This window comes from Alosa alosa, chromosome 2 (assembly GCF_017589495.1).
Source record: "Alosa alosa isolate M-15738 ecotype Scorff River chromosome 2, AALO_Geno_1.1, whole genome shotgun sequence".
NCBI lineage: Eukaryota > Metazoa > Chordata > Actinopteri > Clupeiformes > Clupeidae > Alosa > Alosa alosa.
This window is the reverse complement of record NC_063190.1, coordinates 6622749-6647221: the sequence shown is the minus strand read 5'-3', so window position 1 is coordinate 6647221 and position 24473 is coordinate 6622749. Positions and strand designations below refer to the sequence as shown.

The following is a 24473-nucleotide window of genomic DNA, read 5'->3' as shown; positions in this document are numbered from 1 at the left end:
CACCCACGTGCATGTACTGAAACACAAAGGGTCTCAATGGGATCAGTATCTTAGAAGTGACTGAGCACGTATACCTCAAGGCTGCCTGGAGTCAGACTCTGAGAAAGGGATAGGGAGGCTTGGAGGCTTGAGGAGGGTAGATGGGGAGAAGGGTGGTGGGGGCTGCCCACTGAAGCACTGGACCTTCAGCTCAAACTCTCCCATGAAAACAGCAGCAGTGGAAGTCGATGGAGGCCCAGCCACAGTGGCTGGGTAGGTATGTGTGTGTGTGTGTGAGTGTTGTGGGGGGTGGCCACAGACAGTGAACCCTAACTGGCGGGGGGTAACCGCACACCGTCAGCTCTGTCCGTGCCACTTCCCCTCCGCTTGGGTTACAGCGGGTTCACCCAACGGGCTGCAGCCCCCTATGGGTTCACATGTCCCCCTGTCACAGCCACAGCTCGCGTCCACGCGCCCGACACCTCCATTAGCATCGGTGTCGGCCGGCTGCCGGGACTCCGTTTCACAGCGGTGACCAGCTATTCAGCCGCGTTGGACCAATCAGCGCCTTTGTGGAGTCCTTTTCACCACCTCACCAACCCACCCACCCACCACCTCCAGCCTCCCATCAGACCATACATGTAGATGAGTCCCTACACGCCACAGTGCACTTGTGTTGATGTGTATCCAAAAATCCAATTTCTTCCCTCTCTGGTAGCCATATTATGACTATATTCAAATAATGCTGGTATAAGCTCAAGTTGTCATGCTTGTTGTGATCACAAAGATATGCTTGATTTTAAATGATCATTGATGATGTTTATGATTATTTTTATCCTTCAACTGATATTCAGTGTCTCATTGTGTTAAGGTTTTGAGCTTAAAGGGGCACAGAAGTTTGTAGAAAATTAACGTTAACATCTGATAAGTTAACATTTTTAACCATATCATTATTATTCATGTATTACAACCCCAAAGAAATCAAACTAGGTTGGAGAGGGTATGGAAGGGTGCTGTCAGGGTTTTTTGTTGTGAAAACAACTTAAATGCTTATACATTTAGAACAATATATAAAGGGTAATAGCTGACAGTTGTGCTTGTTTCCTCTATACAATTTTATTCTTTTTATGTTTTTATTGACAATTTAGAGTGCCCAGATATGTAAACAGATACAAAAAGGGAAGGAAAGGACATAAATGGATTAATTAATACTGGATAATGCAGGTTATTCCTCAAAGTCATATCATCATTGTAAGTCCAGAGATCTCTTTTTATGACAAAAACTACTTGCTGCACCTCTAAACTATTTTGGGGAAACTTGCCAATGATTTGCCAAAGAAATCTGGTCCTAGCATCCAAAGCTCTAAGAAGTATATTACATGCTTCAGGCTCATACATTTTAACTGTTGTGAATTTACTTATGATACCATTGAGATTTCTATCATGCTTAACATGATAAAATAACATGCTAACGTGTCCCCTCAGTTGTCAAGCCAATAATATACTCCAGGCCAGCAGTGGCACTACAGAGCCACAATGAAACCCAATGTGCAATACAGCGTTGTTTTGCCAACTGAGGGGAAACACTTCAGCAGTTCACAAGGGATAGCATTGTTGAGCTCAGTTTATATTATGATAACCAAGTAAGAAAGCATTATTATAAACATAGCATTATTTAGCAAGGGGCCAAGTAGCCATTGCTGCTTTTGTCACAGTACTCACTTTCCCCCCCATGCATCCAATTTATTCTTCTCACTATACCGATAGGTGGTTGAGAATATCAATACTTTCCACCTAAGCAGTGATCAAACATCCAGTGATGTCTATCTTTGCTCATGTTCACTGTGCCCATTCAATACCACTTTTTAAAATCCCAACAACTATTTGTATTTATTGACTTATCTTTCATTTCATAAGCAATGTACCGGGAATATTAACAATGAAAGAAAAAAAGGAATTACATTTGTATTAGGTCTGTTAATGCTGATAATTATTGTTGTTCTATCACTCATTTGAAATGTGTTCATATATTGATTGGAAGTATGCTTTTGAGCTTGAGCTATGTAGATCAGTGGACAAGATGGGATAGCTACAGGCAAAGGTAATCAATTGCACATGGAAATCATGGCCCATAGTTGGAATCCTGGACCATGGGAATCATAAAAAGTTTTCCACAATATTCTGTGCCCCTCTCATACATCATTACACAAATGTGAAAACGTAAACCAAGTCCAACATGCAGCATTCCAACATGCACCAGGTTTCTTATTGTCAGACCTTTTGTTTTACCACATGGCTTCAGTTACTCTCTGCACGTCTCAAAGTGTCTGATACTTGGGGTATTTCCCCCCTAGCTTTCCACTTTTTCCCAGCAGAAAGGCCCTAATCTGAGGTCTGGTGTGTTATGTGTCTGCTGCCCCTCCTCTCTGGTTTCAGTGCTCTGCCTATGCAACTCTACACCAGAACTGAGTGTGAACGGGAAAGCTCAAGACCCATTAAGAGGCTCAGATTGGCCAGGAAAGGTGTGGGCATGCGTATTGTGTGTATATAGAAGGATATGGGTTGGTGTAGGGCTACATATAGAGTTTAGACCCCCTTTGCCGTTTTTACATTCTGTCACTGTCTAATGGTAAAATGCTTTATTGACTCTATAGTGCAAAATCAGCAAACCTCAGAGTCGCACAGATTAAGAAACTGATAGTAACTAAGTAATATAAGAGATTATGTAATTATATATAGAATATATAAGATATTCTTTACCGTAATGAACATTTAATGTATTATAAATAAGGACTATAGAATTACACACTTACTCTGTCACATTACTTTCTCATTCTTATCTCATCCCTGCCTTTATTTCTTACACCTTGAGGGGGACCTGTTTCATTTCTGGTCTGTTGTCATCTGATTTTTTTTTTTCATTATTTCTGCCTTGCTTTTAACTCATATCGGGCTCCTTGTTTGCATTATCACATGGTCACCTGCCTTTAAACTCTTTTCCTAAACAACTTGATTTGACTGGAACTATGAGTAGAAAATACACTGCTTTCCTGTCCTTACAAATGTTTTTAAGATGGTATGTGGGAAGAGCACATGGGATTTTAAAGTGATTTGATTATTGTGTAGTTGCATTGTGTGATTGTTTTCCTCATTTTGAGCAAAAATAAACAATATTTGACGTATTTCGTCCAGGAATCATTGTGTTTAGTATTATTTAATGTGCACTATTATTGCTTCCCACCATTAGAAATCTTTCAGTGTGACTTGGTGTTTCCGCCATGAGTGGTTACATAAGTCAAAACAATGCTGAGCACTTGTTGCATTCACTCTCTTTTAATTATCTCCCATGGCCTTGCCCACTGTGTCCAAGCTGCAGTGTGAAAGTACTTCCTTGGCCGGCTTTGATATTTGTTTTGGTGCTGGACAGAGACCTCATCACTGGACCCAAGTTACTGCATCATCCAGCTGGAGCCAGTCCAGTGGCAGAATTTACTGGCACTGTCCAGCGACTTGGCTGAAATTATAATCAGGCTTAATTGGTGTCACTGAGCCCGGAGGCTACTGAAAGAGCCGGCCCCTCCTTCCACGCCCACAGGTGTAGGCCCCACGTGCCAGAATTGGCCATGCCGCAAACATTTCACACCCTCACACACCCTTCCACCACTGATTGGAACAAGTCTACTGTCCGGCCGGCCAGACAGATGGCTGGGCTCACCCCATCTTTCGAAGCTGGACTGCAGGCTGCACAGAGGCATGTTGCCAAGCGAGCAGAGCGGCGCAGAGGCTAATGGCTAATGCAGGGTCACTAGAGGGTAGGTCAAGAGGGGCATGAGAGATGAGAGCCCCAGGTCAGGAAGGGTGTTTCTAAGAGTTTTTTAAGCCCCTGTCGCCCATACCCAGCAACAGGGCTGGCCAGCAGGTAGCCTGATCTACCTTATGCACCATGAGCAAGTGCAAAGAGGGCTGAAGGAGGCCCATTGTGTGCCCATCAGAGAAAGTCATTTTGGGGAAGGTTTGAGTTACCAGATGGGGTCTCCACATTCTGGTGAAGTGGAAAATGGAGGCAGCTAGGGCAAGGCCAACTTCTGGGCAAAAGGTATGGGGGTAAGGGGGGGCGGCTGTTGGAGGACAGAAATGAAAGGATTGGATGACCCACCTCAGAACGTGCCCAGGATCTCATCTATGGAATCAACTCTGATGGACCCACCTGAACGTAGATGAGAGGTCCATTTGTCTCATAAGCTTGAACCTTTTCCCACGCTGGGCTCTTGCAGCCATTGACAAGCCATCCTTATCCTGATTAAAACACAGAGGCAACTGGGTCAATGCTGATCTGATAGGATGCTTTCCCTCTCTACTGGGCCATAGGCTGGCGCTTTGTCAAAAGAAAACTTGAAGTTACCATTGGCTGTGCATGGCTCCTATGTCGTGTATGTTCATGGTCAAAGGTCTATCAGTTCACTGAAGAATAGGAGGTAGTGGAACCCAAAATGCAATGCCATGTTTGCTGGCCCAAAAAGTAAACAATACCAAGTCTTTCCTACTTTGCTGGCGAATGAACATACAGTGTGTATTTGAGTATGGGTGTGTGCGAGGAGAGGACAGGTCAGCAAGGCCATGGAACAAGAGCCTTAATTCTACCTCACTTTCAAACACATTACATGTTAGTGAGACGATTACCATCGCCTTCCATCCCAATACCGCAAACGCAGTCCAGCACATCATCGAATGCCACTGCAAATAGCTCTAGATTACATTTTTTGTGGCCTTCCCACCAGTGGCTACGCTGCCGGTATGTGTGCATTAACACAACAGGCGTCAGTGGGTGTAAACGTATCCTCCACTGAGAGCTTCGCGGCAGTCACTGGGAGAATCCAGGGTCGGCCTTCTGTCCTGCAGCCTTTCACACATGCTGCCCAGCCCCCGCTCTCTGGTTACCCCCACTGTCCACCTCGCAACAAAGCCACGTCTGACTCCCATCCCGCTCCCATCTTCTTCCCAGAGCCGATCGGCATGGATTCACCTGTGGTTTCCCTTGCTTGCGCACAAATCTCTCCAGAGATCTATGGAAATGAGGTCCCTCTGGGACCAACCCCTGCACTCTGGGTGCTATTGCAAATGAGCCAGATCTTAATTAGCGGAAGGAGACAAATAAAATGTGGGGGGGGGGGAAGTGTGTGTGCGCCCGCACACACACACACACACTTATGCACTCACAGAGTGTCCTAAGTGACTCATGTTAATGCTGTAACATTACCCTGTCAAGCTTTTTTCAAACAAATAAAGCTGTTTTTTCCCTCCGTGTTTCCTATTGTAAATAAATGCCCCTGAGGTGGACTGCATTGCGTTTGCCTTGTCTGGAGGGAAGCTTTCGTCTAACAGAGCAAATCCTTTGGAGAGCGCTGCTATCGGGGGAGCTGTGGGCCCGATCCAAGCGGCTGACATTTCCTTCAGAAATCCTCTTTGTTCAGATAGTTTTAGCCTCCACGCTCAGGAAAACAAGGTCTGGTTACTTTTTCTTTTTTTTAACTTAACTTTAGTCTCTCCCCTCCCTCTGTCTGTTCTCTCTACTCCTCTCTCTCTCTCCCTCTCTCGCTCTCTCTGTCGTCTCCCTCTCCTTTTCCCTCTCGTTTTCTCTCCCGCGCTCGAAACACCTCCAGTCCCTCTCTCTGCCTGCCCACCACCACCGCTACCAACACCACCACCACCACCTTCCTTCCCCATCTACCTGCTCCCCAAAAGCTGATCTCAGATTAACTTTAACACTATACCTGGTGAAAAAGGGAGCTAGCGCCTGCTGCACGAAAGGCACCCTCCACTACTCTCCACTAGTGCGGGGCTCCTAGATCTCCCACCAGCCCCTCTCACATCAGGATCACTTTCTCCAGACTTCCCCGCTTATATCCAGTGGACGGTCGCCAGAGAGGATTGGTCAGATCTTTGACGCTCCTGTTCTTATTACTACTAATCCTTGGAGTTGGAGCCGTAGTCGTCTTTTTTTTCCCCATTGCTCACGCGATCTGAAGCTCTGGTGTAGGTCCTTCCTTTTTTTGCCCCCTCCTACGGTCTGCTCAGCCTCCACCTGTTGCCCTCCTGCCCGGTCGATGGTACCCAGGTGGATGGGACTCTGCTTTGCTCTCACGGACGCCTGATGCCACAGGTGAGGTGCTGAACATCGGTCCTCTGTCGGCAGGTGAGTCTCTCTTCCCCAGCACACCTGTGTCCTCTACTGTTACAGCTTTGTTTTGCATGTCATGTGTGGCTGCAAGTGTGCAGAAGTGGTCAGTGTTCTCATCAATTGTAGATGATGAGCCTTAAAAATGTACTGATCTAAAATCAGAGTAAAAAGTCTAGTCATTCTTTAATATCTTTACTTGATGTGTCATTTTTGAAGTAACTGATCCAAAGATCATAACAGAAGAGTAAACATAGTATTAATATTAAATTAAACCTTGTCACACTATTTATCTTGATAGAATAATTCATTTCAACTCAGTACAGTAGTTGACACTTTCACACAGGTCAGTGAAAAACTACATAAGATTTTGAATAGGCCTTAGACAAGAGGATTCTCCAAGTGTTTACTTGAGAGACTTTTAAGTGCTCCTTTATGTCCTGCAAAACACCTTCCTGAATTAGGAATCCAGTGGTTTGCCCTGATTAATTCTTGTGAAAACCTACTGCCAAAAACTCCAAAAAAGCTTTGACATGAAGACTAAATACCTCATTAATACACATGTCACAATTTTAGTCCTACACATTATACCTTATGTTTAAATCATTGTATTATCCACAGAGCAGTTTTAAATGCATATAGTTGTATTATGTATATGTATTGGATGTTATAAACATTCAATAATGATTTAAGTATGACTCTTGGGTCACTCATAGCTCAAGTGAAGAGAATTTAACTCATTGACTCCAACCCCACAGTCTCCCTTGATACTGCACTAAGCGTTGAGATAGCAGCTCATAAATGCTGCAAATGCTAAAACCAGTTCAGACAATCAATAAAACAGGCATGTACGCAGATGAATGGGTGATGACAGTCAAATGACTCATTACAGCCATGTGAAATTAAACACATAAAGAAATTTGCTTCAACTGGCAGTAAAGATGGTATAGATTAATTCTCTAAATCATTGAACAGAAACATTACTTGGCTGTACTTGCCCTCAAATGGCACTTCAGTCTACACCTTATACACTCCATCTTGCTGCACAGGATCCTGGGTACATTATGAAGATCCATACCATTGTTCTTTTCTTTGTCTTTTTGTTTTTGTAAATTCATAAGAACGAAAAAGTAGACTGATAACTATAGAACTCTACTGTCCTTCATACAGAATTGTTTTCAAAAGGGAGGTCTTGTTGAATCTTTAATGATAATAAATCAATGAACTTTGCTAGCACTTACATATAGCACTTTCACAATGTTTCCCAAGGACTTAGAAAAGGCCTGACCACCACTCTGCATGACAGCAGCTGACTTGTGCAGGTGTTAGACCACCCCAGCTGCCCTGTGGTTGAGTGAAACACAACCCAAAGGAAAGGTACGGTTCAGTCACCCTGCCCAGAAAGGTTACTTGATAAATCAAAGCGTCTGCTCTCCAGTTTGCCAAAGACTCAAATATTCCCCCACCTCCTCTCTATAGCAGGGGTAAACATTTTCTCCCCCTCTCTTCCCCCGAAGAGGGGGGTAAGCGTGAGAATGTAAAGTCTGGTCGGGGAGCAGATGGCAGAGCCAGTGTGTCGCTGACTCCTTGCTGCAGGGTCATGGCTGGGACCCTGGCAAGGCTGCTCCAAGGCTGCTCAATTAAGACCATTAGCTCCCACTGTTTACGCCTCTCTCAGTGGCCAACAAGACATGGCACGCAAACAGACGTGGTAATGGACTCTCGGCTGGTCTCTCAGAGAGACGCCAGAGCGGAGCGAGACATAGGCGTTGGGGATGCCTGGCAGAGAGTGGGCCCGGGCGCTGCCTCTCTGCGGTCCACTCAGACCGGAGCGCTGGAGAACGTGATCCCTCACACATTGTTCCCTGAAGCATAATGGGACCTTTTCAGGGCTTGGCCAACAGGCCAAGCAATGGCGGGGGGAGAGCCAGGGGGAGAGAACGCCCCAGGGGAAACTGCTCTTAAAATCGGGGGGAAGATTAGGAGTCGTTGGCCCAATGGCTTTCACCCTCTTTGCTCGCTCACTCATTTTTTTCCCTCCCGCTCTTGATGATGTGCTTTTTCCTCTTCATTTCACTGGCCCTCAGAGACAGCACTGGTGCCACTGATGCTCCTGTCTCAAAGATTATGTAATGTAATGGGAAAAGACTTGTGAAACCACAGTCATTTAAGTTAAAATCCCAAGTGCTTTACAACTACCTTTGTTTATGAATAACCTCACCTCAACTGAGCTTACAATGACCAAAAAATATTGTGACTTTCATTGTACCAGATCTCTGCTGCCAGCTCGGTGTTGCCAGGTGCAGATCCAAGCTCCCTGCCAAGCAGTCCAAGCTCCCTGCTCTTTACAAGAAAGGGAATTTGAGTGTAGACTACAGGAGCAAAAATAATCTGGCCAATTTTTTCAGGACACAAAAATATTTGTTCTTACAAAATATAAAATTTTCAGCGACCAAAACTGATAACCCTCCTAGCCTAACACTTTCAGCTTTGTATCTGTGCAAAAAAAAAAAAAAAAACAGTGCTTCATGAATGCTTGTATCCTCTCTAAATGACGACAAGATTTCTTCTTTGCAGGTGTTTTTAGGATGGTCAGAGCAGGTGCTTCACTCGTTCTGCTCCAGCTTTTCAGCGTCTTCGCTCCTACAGGAGGTGAGGACCCTGTTTGCTCCCCTGTTGCACGTGTTCCCCATCCCTTGTCTGTGACTGGACAGTAATGGACCATCAGTAGAGCCGTGTAGCTAACCCTAGGACCGCAGCAAATGAAATTCAGCCATTACTGAGTTATCAGTTAGATAATCAAGCCATCATGTACAAGGCCTTGTAAAAGACAAACAAGTCCCAAACCTCTATTTTGTAACAAACCAAGTACTCTGTCTCCTGTTTCAGGTTAGTCTAACACTGCAATGATTTTAACAGATAAAAGTCACTCGTGAATATGGATCAGGTGACAGGCCAGCCAGACTTTTGTGACCAGGTTGTGGCCAGTGGTCCTCTGCTTTGTTGACAATGCTGTTACGCTTCAGTAACACTCTGTGATCCCTCCCCCTACCAGCTTTTTCTCAGGATATCCTCTACCCCTTTGGACCGGCCTATAGGGATTTAGAGACCCCAAAGATGGACGATGGCAGCTCCCCAGAAATTCCTCTCCTCATCCCTTTTTTCTTCTTCACCATCCCCTACCGCTCTCTCTACGTAAGTCCCCGTAGTGTATTTGTTTGACCTCGACATTTTCACTTATGGAAATGCAGAGCATTTCAGACAATACGTAATTGGAGCCAACGTCTCCCAGTGCAAGTCCGTCCTGTCTTTATTTATTTGGCCGACAGTTTCACTTATGGAAATGTAGAGCGTTAGAAACAATACGTAACTGGAGCCAACCCATCCATTTGTCTTTCCATTGGGCTTCCCCATCTTGCCATCTGTTCATGTATCTGCTCTACTCTATCTTGTCCACCCGCAGGTAAACAACAATGGAGTGATCTCCTTTGGTGTACAAGTAAGCCAGTTCACCCCTGAAGCTTTCCCCCTCAGCGACAGTCGCTCCTTCATCGCTCCTCTCTGGGGCGACGTACACAATGGCATCCGAGGCGACGTGTACTATCGTGAGACCATGGCGGCAGACATCCTGGAAAGGGCAACCCTGGATGTCCGCAAGATATATAAAAACATGGGCTCCTTCACAGCCACCTGGGCCTTCATTGCAACGTGGCATCAGGTCACATTTTATGGAGGCAGCCAGACCACTCCGGTAAAGCTGGCTCTGTGTTTATGAAAATCACAAGCATCACAATTTAAAAGATTTACATTATGAGCTGATAGAAATCTCCCCCTTCCCTTTGGCCAGGTGAATACATTTCAGTGCGTCCTCATTTCGGATGGAGTAACATTCTTCTCCATGTTCAACTACGGAGACATTGCCTGGAGCACAGGCACAGCCAGTGGAGGAGATCCCCTTACCGGCCTGGGCGGAACCACAGCACAGGTAAGCAAACCCTAAAAATCAGCCATTTATACTTTTTCAGCTACATTTCTTTAGCATCAGCCTCTCATATCCCATTACTCCCCTCTCCAGTCAGGTTTTAATGGCGGCGATGTGAGTCACTTCTTCAACCTCCCTGGCTCTCGTACCAATGATGTCGTGAACATTGAACAAACCACCAACGTCAACCATCCTGGCCGATGGTTCTTCCGGGTTGACACAGAGCAGATAGATCCAGCCAATGGGTGCAGCTATAATGGTATATGTATTTATATATATATATATATATAGTATATATTATTCTCACAGTCTGCAATTGCTTGAAATTTCCTACTGTTGTTTACCTAATCACTTCCCTTCTCTCTCTTTCCCAGGTCGTTTCTACCGACGGGGCGAGGTGTTCTGGCTGTCAGACCAGTGCTCCCAGCGGTGCCGTTGTCTGGATATAGATAATGAGGTCTTTTGCCAGGAGGCTCCGTGTGGGCAGCTAGAAACGTGCGAACAGCTGGACGGCGCCTACTACTGCCAGCCTACGCGCACTAGCACCTGTGTGGTGTTCGGAGACCCCCACTACCACACCTTCGATGGTTTCCTCTACCACTTCCAGGGCACCTGCTCCTACTTGTTGGCCCGTCCCTGTTGGGAGAGCCCTGGGCTTCCCTACTTCAGTGTGGAGGCCAAGAATGAGAACCGGGGCTCTGCGATGGTGTCCTGGCTTCGAGACGTCACTATAGACGTTTACGGCCATCGGATAAATCTGCCAAAAGGCAGCCTGGGAACAGTTCAGGTAGGGTTGTTTCCTGATTGTCTGAGCTCACAACAGAACATTGTGGGCTGTTTTGCTATATGAATCCTGGAATCATACATATAGCTGTGTTTCTAAGATTTGCAGCAATTTGTGTACATCTTGAATATTTATGCAAGTTTATTAAAGTAACTGTTGTCATATGCTCAAATCAAGTCTAAAATAAACTGTGTTGGTACAATATCATTTATCAACAAAATGGCACTAAAAAGAAATCGTCAATTTTTTTGCATTCACAAAATATTTTCCAAGTTTCTTTTTCAAATTCCTGTATGGGCTATTGTACATGATTCAGGTGGATGGCCTGATGCGGACACTTCCAGTGCAGCTTCAGCTTGGAGCTGTCCGAGTGTATCAGTCGGGCGTGGCCGTTGCCCTGGAGACAGATTTCGGCCTCCTGGTGACATATGATGGGCAACACTACGCCTCCATCTCCCTGCCGAGTCCTTACTTCAACAACACCTGCGGCCTGTGCGGCAACTACAACGACGATCCGGCCGACGACCCCGTGCTGCCGGACGGCTCGCTGGCAGAGAGTGTGGTGGAGCTGGGAGGAAGCTGGAGGGCAGAGGACTTTGACTGGCGATGCACAGATGGCTGTGCCCACAACTGCAGTGTGTGCGACCCAACCACCGAGGCCTTCTACTTCAAGCCGGACTACTGTGGCCTCATCAACAAGACCGACGGGCCCTTCCGAGACTGCCGTGCAGTGGTTGACCCTACTGCCTTTGTGTACAGCTGTGTGTACGACATGTGTAGTAACCGGGATAACATCACCACACTGTGTCAGGCCATACAAGCATACGCCCTGGCATGCCAGGCACTTGGGGTTACCATTCGTCCCTGGAGATCACGCACATTCTGTGGTAAGGTTCCATAATAATTTTTAACCCATGCTGCTGTAGGATTCCACAGATATGTCCAATGTTCCACTTCTGTCCAGAAATATGTCCATAGCATACAGTTATAGCAATGAACTCCTCCCCCCTTCCCATGTGTCCATGCTTTACATACCAGATTCTTTGAACTTTGCATGTTTGCAATCTATGATCTCTAAACACGTTATACACTATGAGCTGGATTACTTTTATTTCTGTAACTTGTATTCTTGTTACCTCGGTGATGTTTCCAGCTCTGAACTGTCCTGAGTTCAGCCACTACGAGGTGTGCACCAGCGCCTGCCCCGCCTCCTGCTCTGAGCTGACCTCCCACCTGCACTGCACACACCCTTGCACCGAGGGCTGCCAGTGCGACCAGGGCTATGTGCTGAGCGGCAGCCGCTGTGTCCGCCACGAGGACTGCGGCTGCGAGCAGGACGGCCTCTACTACACCCTCAACGAGACCTTCTGGGCTGGGGAGGCCAGCGAGCACGGCGGCGAGTGCTCCCAGCGCTGTGTGTGCGGGCCGGCCGGCGAAGTGTCCTGCTTCACTGACTCGTGCCAGGAGGGGGAAGTGTGCATAGCCGAGGTCGGGCTGCTGGGCTGCTACCCCCGGCGTGAGGGTGTCTGCTTCCTGTCCCAGACACAGGTCATGTCCACGTTCGACGGCATCGCGCTGCCAATCCCTGATGAGAGCTCCTTCTACCTGGTGAAACCGTGCGTGGTCATGTCAGCCAACGTGTCTGTCGTGGAGGTGAAGATGGGAAGAAAGCTGGTGAATAAAGGCCCCACCTGGATGCGACCGGTGGTCATCAGGGTGGGTCACGTGGAGGCTCAGATCGGTGGATCAGATTTTGACTCTGCAAAGGTGCGTCAAGGTGTTCAAAGTTCTCAGGAGAAATCCTCTCTTAGCATGTTGATGAAAGATGTTATTTGTTTGTGTATGTGCCAATTTACAACTTCTATATATGTACACACTGTATGTTTGTAATATCCATCTCAAATAATTATGTCTTCTTGTTGTGGTGATTAACTACAGAAGTCTTAACTTACTACTGTTATGAATTCCTCATGTCGAATGGTGAATTATAAACAAAATTGAAAATCTGTGCTCTCTCTGCAGCTGAATGGAGAGCCTGTGGGTCTCCCCTATGTCCATCCAGTGGATATGCTGACGATATACAAGAAGGGAAACATGACTGTTGTAGATTGGAATGGCCTGGTAAAAGTCCGCTACTCCCACCATGGCCAGCTCAACGTCTCCCTCTCCACTGTCTATTACAATGCCACCTGTGGCCTGTGTGGCTTCTTCAACAGCGACCCCAACGACGACCTGCGCCTGCCCAACGGGCGGCAACCAGAGACAGCTGAGCTCTTTGTGGAGGGCTGGAGAGCTATTGCGGATGACCTGACGTGTAATGGGGATTGTGAGGATCTGTATCGCATGTGTGTGGATTTGCGGCTCTACCAGAGCCCTTGGCTCTGCGGGAACATCAACGACCCGGGCAACAGCTCCTTCCTGGCGTGCCACATGGCCGTCAACCCCTCGCCGTTCTTCAGAAACTGCCTCTATAACATGTGTGTGAAAGAGGGCAACCGCTCAGCGCTCTGTTCCTCCCTACATGCCTATGCCTCAGCCTGCCAGGATGCACAGATCAGTTTAGGAGCCTGGCGAACTGCCACCAATTGCCGTAAGCCTAACTGATGCACCTTATGCATGTTCATGTTTCTAAACTTCTCTCACCCCAGTTATTGACTAACAATGTGCAAACCACAAAAGCATGTCATGTCGAAGCCTATTTCCTGAATGCCACTGCTCTACTTCTAATATGCATATATCCATAGTTCTCTGAGATATTTGATATGAAATATTTAAAGAGTAAGACTTGATAAACCAAAGCCATCCATTCCCTCACAATCTATTTCCCTCGCTCTCACTTTCCCTCACAGCTCTGCCCTGCCCTGAGAACAGCCACTTTGAGGAGTGCGCCAGCTCCTGTCCAGTGACCTGCACCAACCTGGACGAGCTGGACGAGCCGTGCCCGCTGCCCTGTGCCGAGGGCTGCCAGTGCGAGGAGGGCTATGCTCTCCGGGACGGGCAGTGCGTGGCGCGGAGCGACTGCGGCTGCATGTACATGGGTCGGCAGCTGGCCACCAACGAGACCTTCTGGACAGACTGGGAGTGCCAAGAGCGCTGCTTCTGCAACGGTACCGACAACAGCGTCTACTGCCAGTTCGCCCCCTGCGACACCGAGGAGTTCTGCCAGGAGGACGAGGACCTCTACTTCTGCCAGCCGCGCACCGAGGCGCTGTGCGCCGTCGCCGGCTACAGCCACTTCCTGCCGTTCAGCGGCATTCCGTTCGACCTACAGAGCAGCTGCTCGCTGATGCTGGCCACCACGCAGTGCGGGGAGGATGATGACAGAAGCGACAGTGAGGACGATGGATTTGGGTTCACATACACAAGTGACATGAGGAACGGGAATGAAAATGACGATGACAACGGGTATGATGGGCCGCTCGGAGCCATCATCACCCGCCTCCGTGGGCTGCCCCAGTTCAAGCTGTTTATCCGGAACGAGGAACGAGACACGCAGCAGTCGATCTGGGTCCGGGGCTTTGTCCTGGAGGTGTATGGCTATGAGATTGAAGTGTCACGGAGCTACAAGAACACTGTCACGGTAAGTAAAAAAAAACAAGAAAACAAGAGGGAACCAGCACATGGCAGTCAGATGAAAAAAAAACAGTTGGAATGGAATGGAACTGAAGGAAGAAAAAAAGAGAACAGTACCCAAAGCGTTAAAAGATATTTTCATTTTCAATTCAAAGTTTCTAGAATTAAATCATCCAAAAGGGTCTTTCCTTCTGGGCATCATGACAGAAAGTTATTTTTAATCAAGCCTAAACAATAGAGAAGGCGAGAGAGCAGCTCACTTTGATGCCCTGTGCGGTTTTGTATTTCAGTCAGCATCTGTTAGCGTGCTGGACATGCCTCAGAGAATTATCCATCTGAGTGGCATTTGGAACGGGTTCACACCACCCACCAAAGATCTAACAAAATCTGTAGATTAAAAAGCAGCGGGCGGGGACCAAATAAAATGATGGGAATGTGATGTGCCCTTGTCCTGTGCTTTCCCTCTGCACAGGTGAATAAGGAGCGCCTGTATCTGCCTCTGAAATTGGGCCCGAGCAAGGTCAATATCTACACCCTCGGTCTGCAGCTGATGGTGGAGACAGATTTTGGCCTCAAAGTGGCCTTTGACTGGAACACCCGCGTGCTGCTGTCCCTGCCACGCAGCCTCTACAACGCCACCTGCGGGCTTTGCCAAGGAGTGCCCCTGTCTGGTTCTAGCACCACTGTCACTCAATGGGGCATGACATGGGCAAAGCGCGAGACGTTCTGCCAGGTGGGGTGTGGCGACTCGTGTCCCAGCTGTGGGAACGCGGAGAGGTCTGCAGAAGGCCCCGTGTCAGTGGTCGACATCGCCGGCAACGTGGAAACCGACGCCGGCAACCCTGGCAACCGCTTCCACTTGGCGGAGGGACTGTACGAGTACGTGGAGCCGGAGGCGGTGAGGCTGTGTGGGCTGCTGGTGGACCGCGGCAGCGTGTTCGCCCACTGCCACAGTATGGTGCCGCCGCCGTACTTCTACCAGAGCTGCCTGCAGGACGCCTGCCTGGACCAGGGGGCGCGCGAGACCATCTGCAACTGGCTCCAGATCTACGCCAGCACCTGCCAGACTCAGGGAGTGCCCATCATTGGCTGGAGGAGCAACACACCATGCAGTAAGAAACATCAAGAGTTGTATATGTGTAAATGTATATGTACGTGGAGAAGTTATTTTAGGTATTTGAAGGACTATATGTTACATTATAATCTCACCAGCCTCAATATTTTCACACTATTAGCACACTGTAAACTGTAAATGACATGAAGAAGAATTTGTGAATGTCTATGCATATCTAATGTCTATTACCCTCTACAGGTACTGGGTTGTGCAGCATATTGCAATATCTCATATGGACTGTAAATTGTTCACTCACATGCATGCTACAATCCAATTGACAAACTGACCATTCTACCCCCTTCTACCCCCTTCACAGCTGTGTCATGCCCAGCAAACAGTCACTATGCCAGCTGCATGATGGTGTGCCAACCCCAGTGTGCCCCGGCCCGTGGGCAGCGTGACTGTAACCAGTACTGTGTGGAGGGATGCCAATGTGACCAGGGATATGTGCTCAACGGCAAGAGCTGCATCCTCAGTCAGAACTGTGGCTGCTACACCAACAGCAAATATTACGAGGTGGGTCCCAGGAGGAGACAGTTCTGCGCTAAATAGGAAGAGGGAGATTTAGAGGGGAATTTATCATACAGACATAAAGCTTTAAGGTTTATGAAGGCAATCCAATAAGGATAACTGGAGAGGATCCACAGCCACAAGATCCAGCCTGTTTGGATTCCTTCTTGTATACAGATTTAGACCACTGCCAGAGCTCCATCGCTGATTTAATATGTATTCCAGCCAAATCAACACAACATTTGAATTATCCTCACTGCAAACACTGCCAAAGCAACAACATAGCATTTGTTTCCTTCTTTGTGGCAGCCTAAGCAGCTGTTCTGGAACAGCGACTGTACCAAGCGCTGCCAGTGCATCGGGAGGAATCTGATCCAGTGCGACCCCCGCCGCTGTAAGGCCGAGGAGGAGTGCACGCTGCGCAACGGCGTGAGAGGCTGCTTCGCCCGACGCACCCAGCACTGCGTCGCCTCGGGCGGTGGAGTGTTCCGGACCTTCGACGGCGCCTCTCTCCGTTTGCCTGCCTCCTGTTCGTTTGTCCTCTCCACCATCTGCCACAAGCTGCCAGAGCTCTCGTTCCAGCTCATCGCCAACTTCGACAAGTGGAGCACGCCAAACCTCACCACTATCTCACACGCCTACCTGTACATCAATGAGGAGAACATTCTCATCTCTGGGAGCACGGTCAAGGTTTGGAAGCTCTTCTGAAACAATGCGGAGGAATCATTGAATTACTTAAAGGAGTTTCTGTATTACCTAAATTAAATGCTGAAAGTATATAGTTATGTTCAGGATTAATTTATCTAATTTACATGTTTTTATTTCAACTTTGGACATGACTGTTCAATTTAAAGTGTGTAATATTCCTATAGTATTTACCATAGACCTAAGCTTCATTCACGTCTGACATTCATGATCTCTTTCCCAGGTAAATGGTACCCCTGTGACAGTACCTTTTGTCACGGGCCTGATGACACGCGTGTCCACCTCAGAGGGCTTCCTGGTCATTGACACGCCCCAGGAGATCCAGGTGCGCTACAACCGCTTTAACACCCTGAGCATCACCATGGGGCCCCGGCTGCAGAACAAGGTGTGCGGCCTCTGCGGCAACTTCAACGGTGACCCCACTGATGACTACATCACCTCCCGCGGCAAACCAGCCACCAGCGCCCTGGAGCTCGCGCAGAGCTGGAAGACCAATGGCATGCAATACAGGTGTGCATATGTGTGTGTATGTGTGTTTTATGGTGCATGTTTTGGTGTGCCCATGTGTGAATATTTGTTTGCTTGAAAGTAATTGCATATTCTGTCCATATCAGTGTTTCCCACAGAATTAAATTCTATTTGTGGTGGTAGGGTTGCCGAATTAACTTGAATGCAACAGTTTTTAACAAATTAGCGCAGCGTGGTTATGATGCTAATCAGATTTAAGCACAATTTAGTACAACCTGGATAACTCTGCCCAACTGTGTAGGCTAGACCTATGGTACACACTTATACAGGATATACTATGTGCTTATGTATGGATTTTTGTAAAATTGTATGTTACCTGTGTCTGTTCTTGCTCTCATCCTGTGCTTAGCTGTGATGAGACCCAGTATGTGGCCCTGGCCCAGTCCTGTGATAACACGGCCGTGGCAGCCCTTCAGGCTGAGGACAGCTGCCTAAAGCTCACTGAGATGAAGGGTTTCTTCCAGCCCTGCCACGGCCTGCTGGACCCCAGGCCCTTCTACCAGTCCTGCTATCTGGACGGCTGCTACAACCACCACAAGGCCCAGGTGTGCGGCTCCATGGCGGCATACGCCGAAGCGTGCCGCTCCTTTGGCACGCTCACGACCAAGTGGATCACCCAGGAAAACTGCTGTAAGGGGATGGCACCACATACCAGTCAGATTTATGTTGGCAGTAGTTAAAGCTGAAATTTTAACAATTAGCATGTAACATTTGGTTGACTTTCACTCAGTGAGCTGTTTGTCCATGTTTCCAGATGCTTCCTATAAAAAATCATAAAAGTCCACTATTGAAAGTAGTAGACCTTACTTGTGTGGATGTGGTCTGATGGGACACTATCTTCAATAGTAGAAAAGCTTGCTACTTTATGAGCAAATATCTTTAAACATCTTTGCGATTTGACATTAAACTCAACTTTCAACTTAAGTTTCATTGCATTAAGCTAGCTAAATTGACAAGTTCACAAGCAATCTTTTGTCAACAGTTCTTCTCCCCAAAAAGACTGAACTGAACAGCACATAGCTAGCCAGTAAGAGGTTTGAAAAACTGTTTGAAAAATGTTCTCATATTCATAAACCATCAATAAGCTGCTTTAGTTCGCTGCTTTTTTCAGCTAGTTAGTTTGGTGTATAGGCTACTGTAGGCTCATTTGCGGAAGAACCATTGTACCAGATAGTAGGCTATCTAGACTAGGTTACTCCGTCCCCTGGTTAAATAGAGTTGACATGCGAAACTATATCAGCTAGCTTGATAGCAAATTGCAGATGTTACGAGTAAAATCATTAGTTCCTCATAAATCCCATTCCTGTCTCCAGATCTATGCTCCAGATAGTTTGGGGTACCCTGGCTGCAATTTACATTTGCTGCCGCTAGGGTGCGTCATTTCTAGGCTAAGTTTGGGGTGTTGCGGCGGTAAATGCTCGAGGATAAAAAATAAATAAAAAAAAAGTCTGCAAGCAGGAATCCTTGTCATGTGGTGATGTGATCAAAGATTGTTAAGGCGGTGCCTTTGATGTAATCATGCCAGCCATGCCGCCTTATGTTGATTTGTAGTAAAGTCAGTCGTTTTCCTGTGTAATGCTTCAAATTCTAACATATTTTGTTGAATGACAATTTGTATCTTTATTACCATTATTAGGCTAGCCCATCAAGTGTTAGAGTTTAGCCTAATTTATGTAGAACTAGGCCTATCTAGCCTACTCCATTTAAATATGTTAATTTCCTTCATTGGTCATTCTGCCAATTGAGTCAGGAAAGCCTATAGTAATAAAATAATGTAGTAATTTATCTGTTTTCACTACAACTTTCAATGTGACAATATGTCTATAAAGCTAATGTGTGTAGTTATCTGTATGATCATTTACCTAATGATGATTAATGAAATATATAGGCCTACAATCTTGTTAAATTAGAGGCAAATGACATCTCCAGATTTACGTGTAATTATTACCATATCTATTCATAAGCATTACAAAGACATATTCAAACAAGAATTCCCTGTGCCTTCACTCAGTTGTGAAGACAGCTAACGCTGTGACTGGACCTGTCTTTAGCAGAATGGATCTATGACCCCTGTGCCGGAGAGATCTGCACAAACAACACATGTGAGCAGGAGAATGGAGGAGACCTGTGTGGTTGTCCGGAACTGCCCAGCAATGAGATAGGTGAGATGACCATCTCAAGAGAATTGGGAGAAGAGCATAACATGCATATTTGTTTTATTCCTACTAAGAACGTCTATGAACCTTAGGATTAAAGGAATCACATCAAGGAATCACATTTTCTATAGAGAATTAATCATCTAATTTTAGGAAGAATCGGAAGGATTCTGAAATGTGAGATGAGAACAATATGAATGCATTTCTGAAGCTAAGAAGTTACATCAAAGGAAAATTGGATCCTCAGATAGCAATCACTAGGCCTATAGATGATTCAAATGATCAACTTTTGATGGCTTCTCAAGGCTTTAGCAAAACAGGATCTAAAATAATTAGTCAAATTACAGTCTTATAGAAATGTCCAATTATAATGTAGAAAGTTTCCCCAAAGAACAAAGCAAGTTAGGACTTAAATTCTGCAACTAATTCTTGAATAAACGCTAGCAAAGAGGAAATAAATTTGAGGTAGGGTACTGAACATCTCCATTAGAACTCTACAGGGACGCGGGAAGTCATTCAGAGTTGGGGGTGCTGAGAGTTCTACGTCCAATGACATCATATTAAATGTTCAACTCTACCAAAGCTGAAGCTGTAGTTATCAGGCCTGCGCCTTGTCTTTGAGTAAACATGAAAATGATGAACTATTCCTTTTACCGCCCTATGGAAAGGAGAGGATGACATCCTTCAGGCAGAGGTGATATGTAAGCATGCTCGGATGGAGGTCTCTATATCCAAGTGCAGGCTCTTCCAGCTGGGCTTTGAGCGGGAGGATGTGCGCATCAACGACCAGCACTGCCCTGCCATAGAGGGAGAGGGCTACATCTCTTTCCACATCAACAACACCAAAGGTCACTGTGGCTCCATTGTACAGGTGAGCTTCCTAACCACTCTTGGGACTTACCTATCACATGTTCAGATGGTTCTGGATGTCACAAAGAAAGTTGAGATAATATAAATAAGAAACACTGTCATGATATCATTATCATCATTGTTTTCTTTTAAAACAGTCTAATGGAACACATATCATGTACAAGAACACTGTCTGGATAGAGAGTGTGAACAATACAGGAAATATTGTGACACGTGACAAAACAATCAATGTGGAGTTCTCCTGTGCCTATGAGCTGGACATCAAGATCTCCCTGGAGACGGTGCTAAGACCCATGCTAAGGTTAGAAGATTTTTTTTGCTTTTGATTGTTGGAATTGAAATTTTGAGGAAAAAATAAATAAGTCAAGGAACACTTCATCAAGTCACGACAAACCTATTTTTATGTCCATTAAACTGATAGTAGGCTTACTCTTACATGTTCCAGTGTCTCAAATGATCAAATGAATAGCGTCATGGCAACCACAGGAGAGCTGTTGTTGCTATTTTTGTTTGAAATTAATGCTTATCAAACTTGTTTAAGTGCTCTAGCATTGAATGCACCATCTGTGATCACCCGCAGAATTGTTTGCCACATTTCTAGTCAGAGCAGCCTGTCTTAGAGTGTGTGTGTGTGTGTGTGTGTGGGGGGGTCCAGTTGAGTTGACTAATGAAAATCATACATTGGAAATATGTATGTAGTGCATACCTCCATACCAAACACTGACTTTTTGCATTCATTCACTCATATCAGTCACAGAATTTGTTGAAGATGTAATCTAAAAAGTTGTAAATTTGTTTTTACAGTGTCATAAACCTCACGCTGCCAACTCAAGAGGGAAGCTTCATCACCAAAATGGCTCTTTATAAGAACTCCTCCTACCGCCAACCTTACCGAGAGGGCGAAGTCATGCTCAGCACGCGAGACATTCTGTATGTTGGCGTATTCGTGGAGGGGGCAGATGCGCGGCAGCTCATCCTCATCGTGAACATGTGCTGGGCCACTCCCTCCCGCTACAGCACTGACCGACTGCGCTACATTATCATAGAAAGAGGGTAACAACACAACACAACCACACTGCATCTGATATTAGGTATAACTATGCAATTGATCATCGATAACACAAAGAAGCACCATGAATGGATGCAACACCCACAAAGCATGTTTTTAAAGGCTCAATTCAATTCAGTTTCATTTATATAGCACTATAGACCTCTGAAGTTCGCCTACAAAAAGGACCCAAAGCTGCCATCTTTGCCCATATAAGGAGATCCCAGATCTCCTAATGGCAGCTTTTGGGTCCTTTTTTTGTAGGTGAACTTCAGATGTCTCTAACATTAGAGTCTGTCCTAAGACACATTACGAAGCTTGATCTTGAACTTGAGAGGTGTAGCATATGAAGACACTCAGGAAGCCTTACTGCTGTTTCAGCTGTCCCAACGTCAAAGACAACACCATTGGCATGGCTGAGAATGGCGTCTCTCTTACATGCCGATTCCATGTTACTGTGTTCAAGTTCATTGGTGACTATGATGAGGTCCATCTTCACTGTGATGTCACACTCTGTGACTCTGAAGTCCAACCATGTAAAGTGGTGAGTTTTAGTTAACAATGTGTAAGTTTTCTGGTGCATATCTGTGCTGTTAAAAAACTAAAGTTTTCTCTTTAGTTAATCATTATGTTCACACATTATAACAAAACAGAATATTTATAGTATCATATTGCCTTCAAGGACATTGTAAAGAAATGGTTCAATAGTAAGATCAGCCCTGAAAGCAATACAGTCTTCTAAAATGCAATGATCCCTAGCAAATGCACAAACATTTATTCTTTACATTCAGAACTGCCCACACAGCAGGAGAATGTACTCAGGAGAAACTGAACACAGGCAACAGCAGATACTGTCCATAGGACCCATCAAACGTAGAGGTATGGAGTCCCTTCTCTGTGTGTGTGTGTGTTTTTTTTTTTTATCTGTGTACCTTGTGTTTGTGAGTATAACATTTGTTTAAAAACAAAGTGTGCTTTTGCAACCTGGGTTCTCAGAGACCGACTGGTGTGAAGACAACAATGGAGGCTGTGAACAGATGTGCACCAGCCAGATGAGGGGACCAGTGTGTAGCTGTGTCACAGGAATGCTCCAGAAAGATAGGAGAAGCTGCAGAGGTGAGGCTCCCACTCTGCACACAAACATGAGCTATATATCCTCCGCCATCTTACAGTCGGGAGTGAGGTTGTTAGAGAGAGATTTATTTGTTATTCATGAACTTAAATGTCATGTTACAATGTTACAATCCAGTTCATAGGCCACAACATAGATTAGTTAAATTAATAAATAACCTAAAATCGACATAGTGCCACCCAATCTATATCTGCTAGTTTCTCACAGGTAGACAAACTGATGAACATGTCAGATATGAACTATAAGCTTGCTACATGAAGCTTAAAATAACACTGTAGAAAACATACCATGCTTTAACAAAAAAAATCTTTAATCAATAGCTATCCTTTACCGCTTTACCGCTTTTTTGAGTGATAATGTTTATTTGTTTTCTGTATCTTTCTTTTTTACAGTGGCTGGTTCTGGTGCTCAACTCCAACCTCTCATTCCTCTGGTAATTTTTGGAGTGACCTATGCTCTTCTGACCCTCACACACACATTGTCCTGTTTGTCCTAACCCTTCATGCAACCACACAAGGGAGGAGAGAGGTGGGAAGGACCCAGATTGATGGCAAGTAATTGAGAGACAAGGAGAAAAGGAGCAGCGTAAGAAAACTGAGCATCCATTCAAAAAGCGTCACCATAAAGCAATAATAAAACCAAAACACTGCCGAGAAGAATCATCAGCCGCATCTGTTCAATGATGTGAAGGACATCACACAGTGATCAGCCTTTTTTTATATTGGGGCCCTGTGTCTGAAGGCACTGGAGATATCCAATGAGACAACCCCAGAACGCAACAAATCAAAACAGATCGGGTTTAGACGTGAACAAAATAATTGAACAGGAACAATACAAACTGTGTCAGAATTTCAAAAGTAAATATAGTGGACAATAAAAAGTGTGACTTGGCAAAATTATCTCAGAATTGATAAAACCTAGTGAATCTAATGTTTTAGATGCAGAATATGCCTATTCTATCATCACTTTTGTTTCTTCTGTTGTGTTTTACGAAAGGCTTTGGTATAATTATGTAAAAAGGCTTTATATTTGGGCATTGACTGAGAAATAGAACTAGTTTGTGCAAAAAAAATTCAACTACCAAAGCCTTTGGTAAATGCCGTCACATTTGTCTTTGGTGCCGATGCCAGTTTGTCTGCTGTGATTCTCTGGATTGATTCATATTTATGTAAAATTTCTCAATGAAATGAAGCACACAGCTATACTATAGCCAATTATGAAGCAACTGTGATTTGCAATAAAAGAAACCACTTGAACATGTGACAGTTATCACTGAAATGTTGAGATGTTGTTCTGACAGTGTGGCATTGTATTAGAGTTTGATGAGGTTCTTCAAAAAGGTAACGATCACAAACACCCACAATGCAACATTTTTTTTCAATTCGTCATATTTTTACAGAGTATTAATGTGTGAATGTGAAACAAATTCAAAGTGTTTAAGTAACATATAGCAAAAAAATGTAGAATGTGAATACAAATTTGTTTAATATTTTTGAACACACACTAGTGTCTTAAAATGTTAATTTTTGCCAATTATTTTGATCCTGTGAAATGAAATTTCATGAATGAAAGAATGATGGTTGCTGGTGGCACCTTGTGGTGACTCCAAAAGCACTGTCCTTTGGTTATAGTTGAGTCCAAGGGACACCATCACTGTTGTATAAAAGGGCATTCCTTTCCGATCTGATCACTAAATGGATGTTTGAGGCATAAATAAAAAGAAATCCCAGACTTTAATTCTGTGGTTCATGCACAAAACATTGTCCATGTGTATTTTGATGTCTATGTTTGTTTATGAAAATTAGACCCAGAAGATGGGTTAAAAAAGTTCGTAAGCTACTGGAGCCTATAACCATTCCATTGAAATGGAACCGTAACACAATGAATAGCCTAAGATATTCTTATGATTCCGAGAAG

General features: G+C 45.3%; 1 protein-coding gene across 1 annotated transcript in view; it reads left to right on the top strand.

The window, feature by feature from the left end:
* Positions 1-24314, top strand: part of tecta (tectorin alpha) — a 35961-nt gene extending 11647 nt beyond the window's left edge. Inside the window, exons 10-35 of the mRNA XM_048238168.1 lie at positions 378-510; positions 6017-6139; positions 9221-9349; positions 9618-9905; positions 10002-10139; positions 10230-10395; positions 10511-10923; positions 11237-11807; positions 12074-12687; positions 12943-13510; positions 13770-14241; positions 14365-14500; positions 14966-15288; positions 15397-15605; positions 15924-16123; positions 16427-16807; positions 17046-17332; positions 17700-18015; positions 19386-19512; positions 20175-20377; positions 20514-20677; positions 21181-21429; positions 21806-21968; positions 22216-22303; positions 22421-22540; positions 22949-24314. Coding sequence (XP_048094125.1) covers positions 378-510; positions 6017-6139; positions 9221-9349; positions 9618-9905; positions 10002-10139; positions 10230-10395; positions 10511-10923; positions 11237-11807; positions 12074-12687; positions 12943-13510; positions 13770-14241; positions 14365-14500; positions 14966-15288; positions 15397-15605; positions 15924-16123; positions 16427-16807; positions 17046-17332; positions 17700-18015; positions 19386-19512; positions 20175-20377; positions 20514-20677; positions 21181-21429; positions 21806-21968; positions 22216-22303; positions 22421-22540; positions 22949-23052 — 6685 coding nt within the window. The 3' untranslated portion in view covers positions 23053-24314. The remainder of the gene's footprint in view (positions 1-377; positions 511-6016; positions 6140-9220; positions 9350-9617; positions 9906-10001; positions 10140-10229; positions 10396-10510; positions 10924-11236; positions 11808-12073; positions 12688-12942; positions 13511-13769; positions 14242-14364; positions 14501-14965; positions 15289-15396; positions 15606-15923; positions 16124-16426; positions 16808-17045; positions 17333-17699; positions 18016-19385; positions 19513-20174; positions 20378-20513; positions 20678-21180; positions 21430-21805; positions 21969-22215; positions 22304-22420; positions 22541-22948) is intronic.
* Positions 24315-24473: the final 159 nt, after the last annotated feature.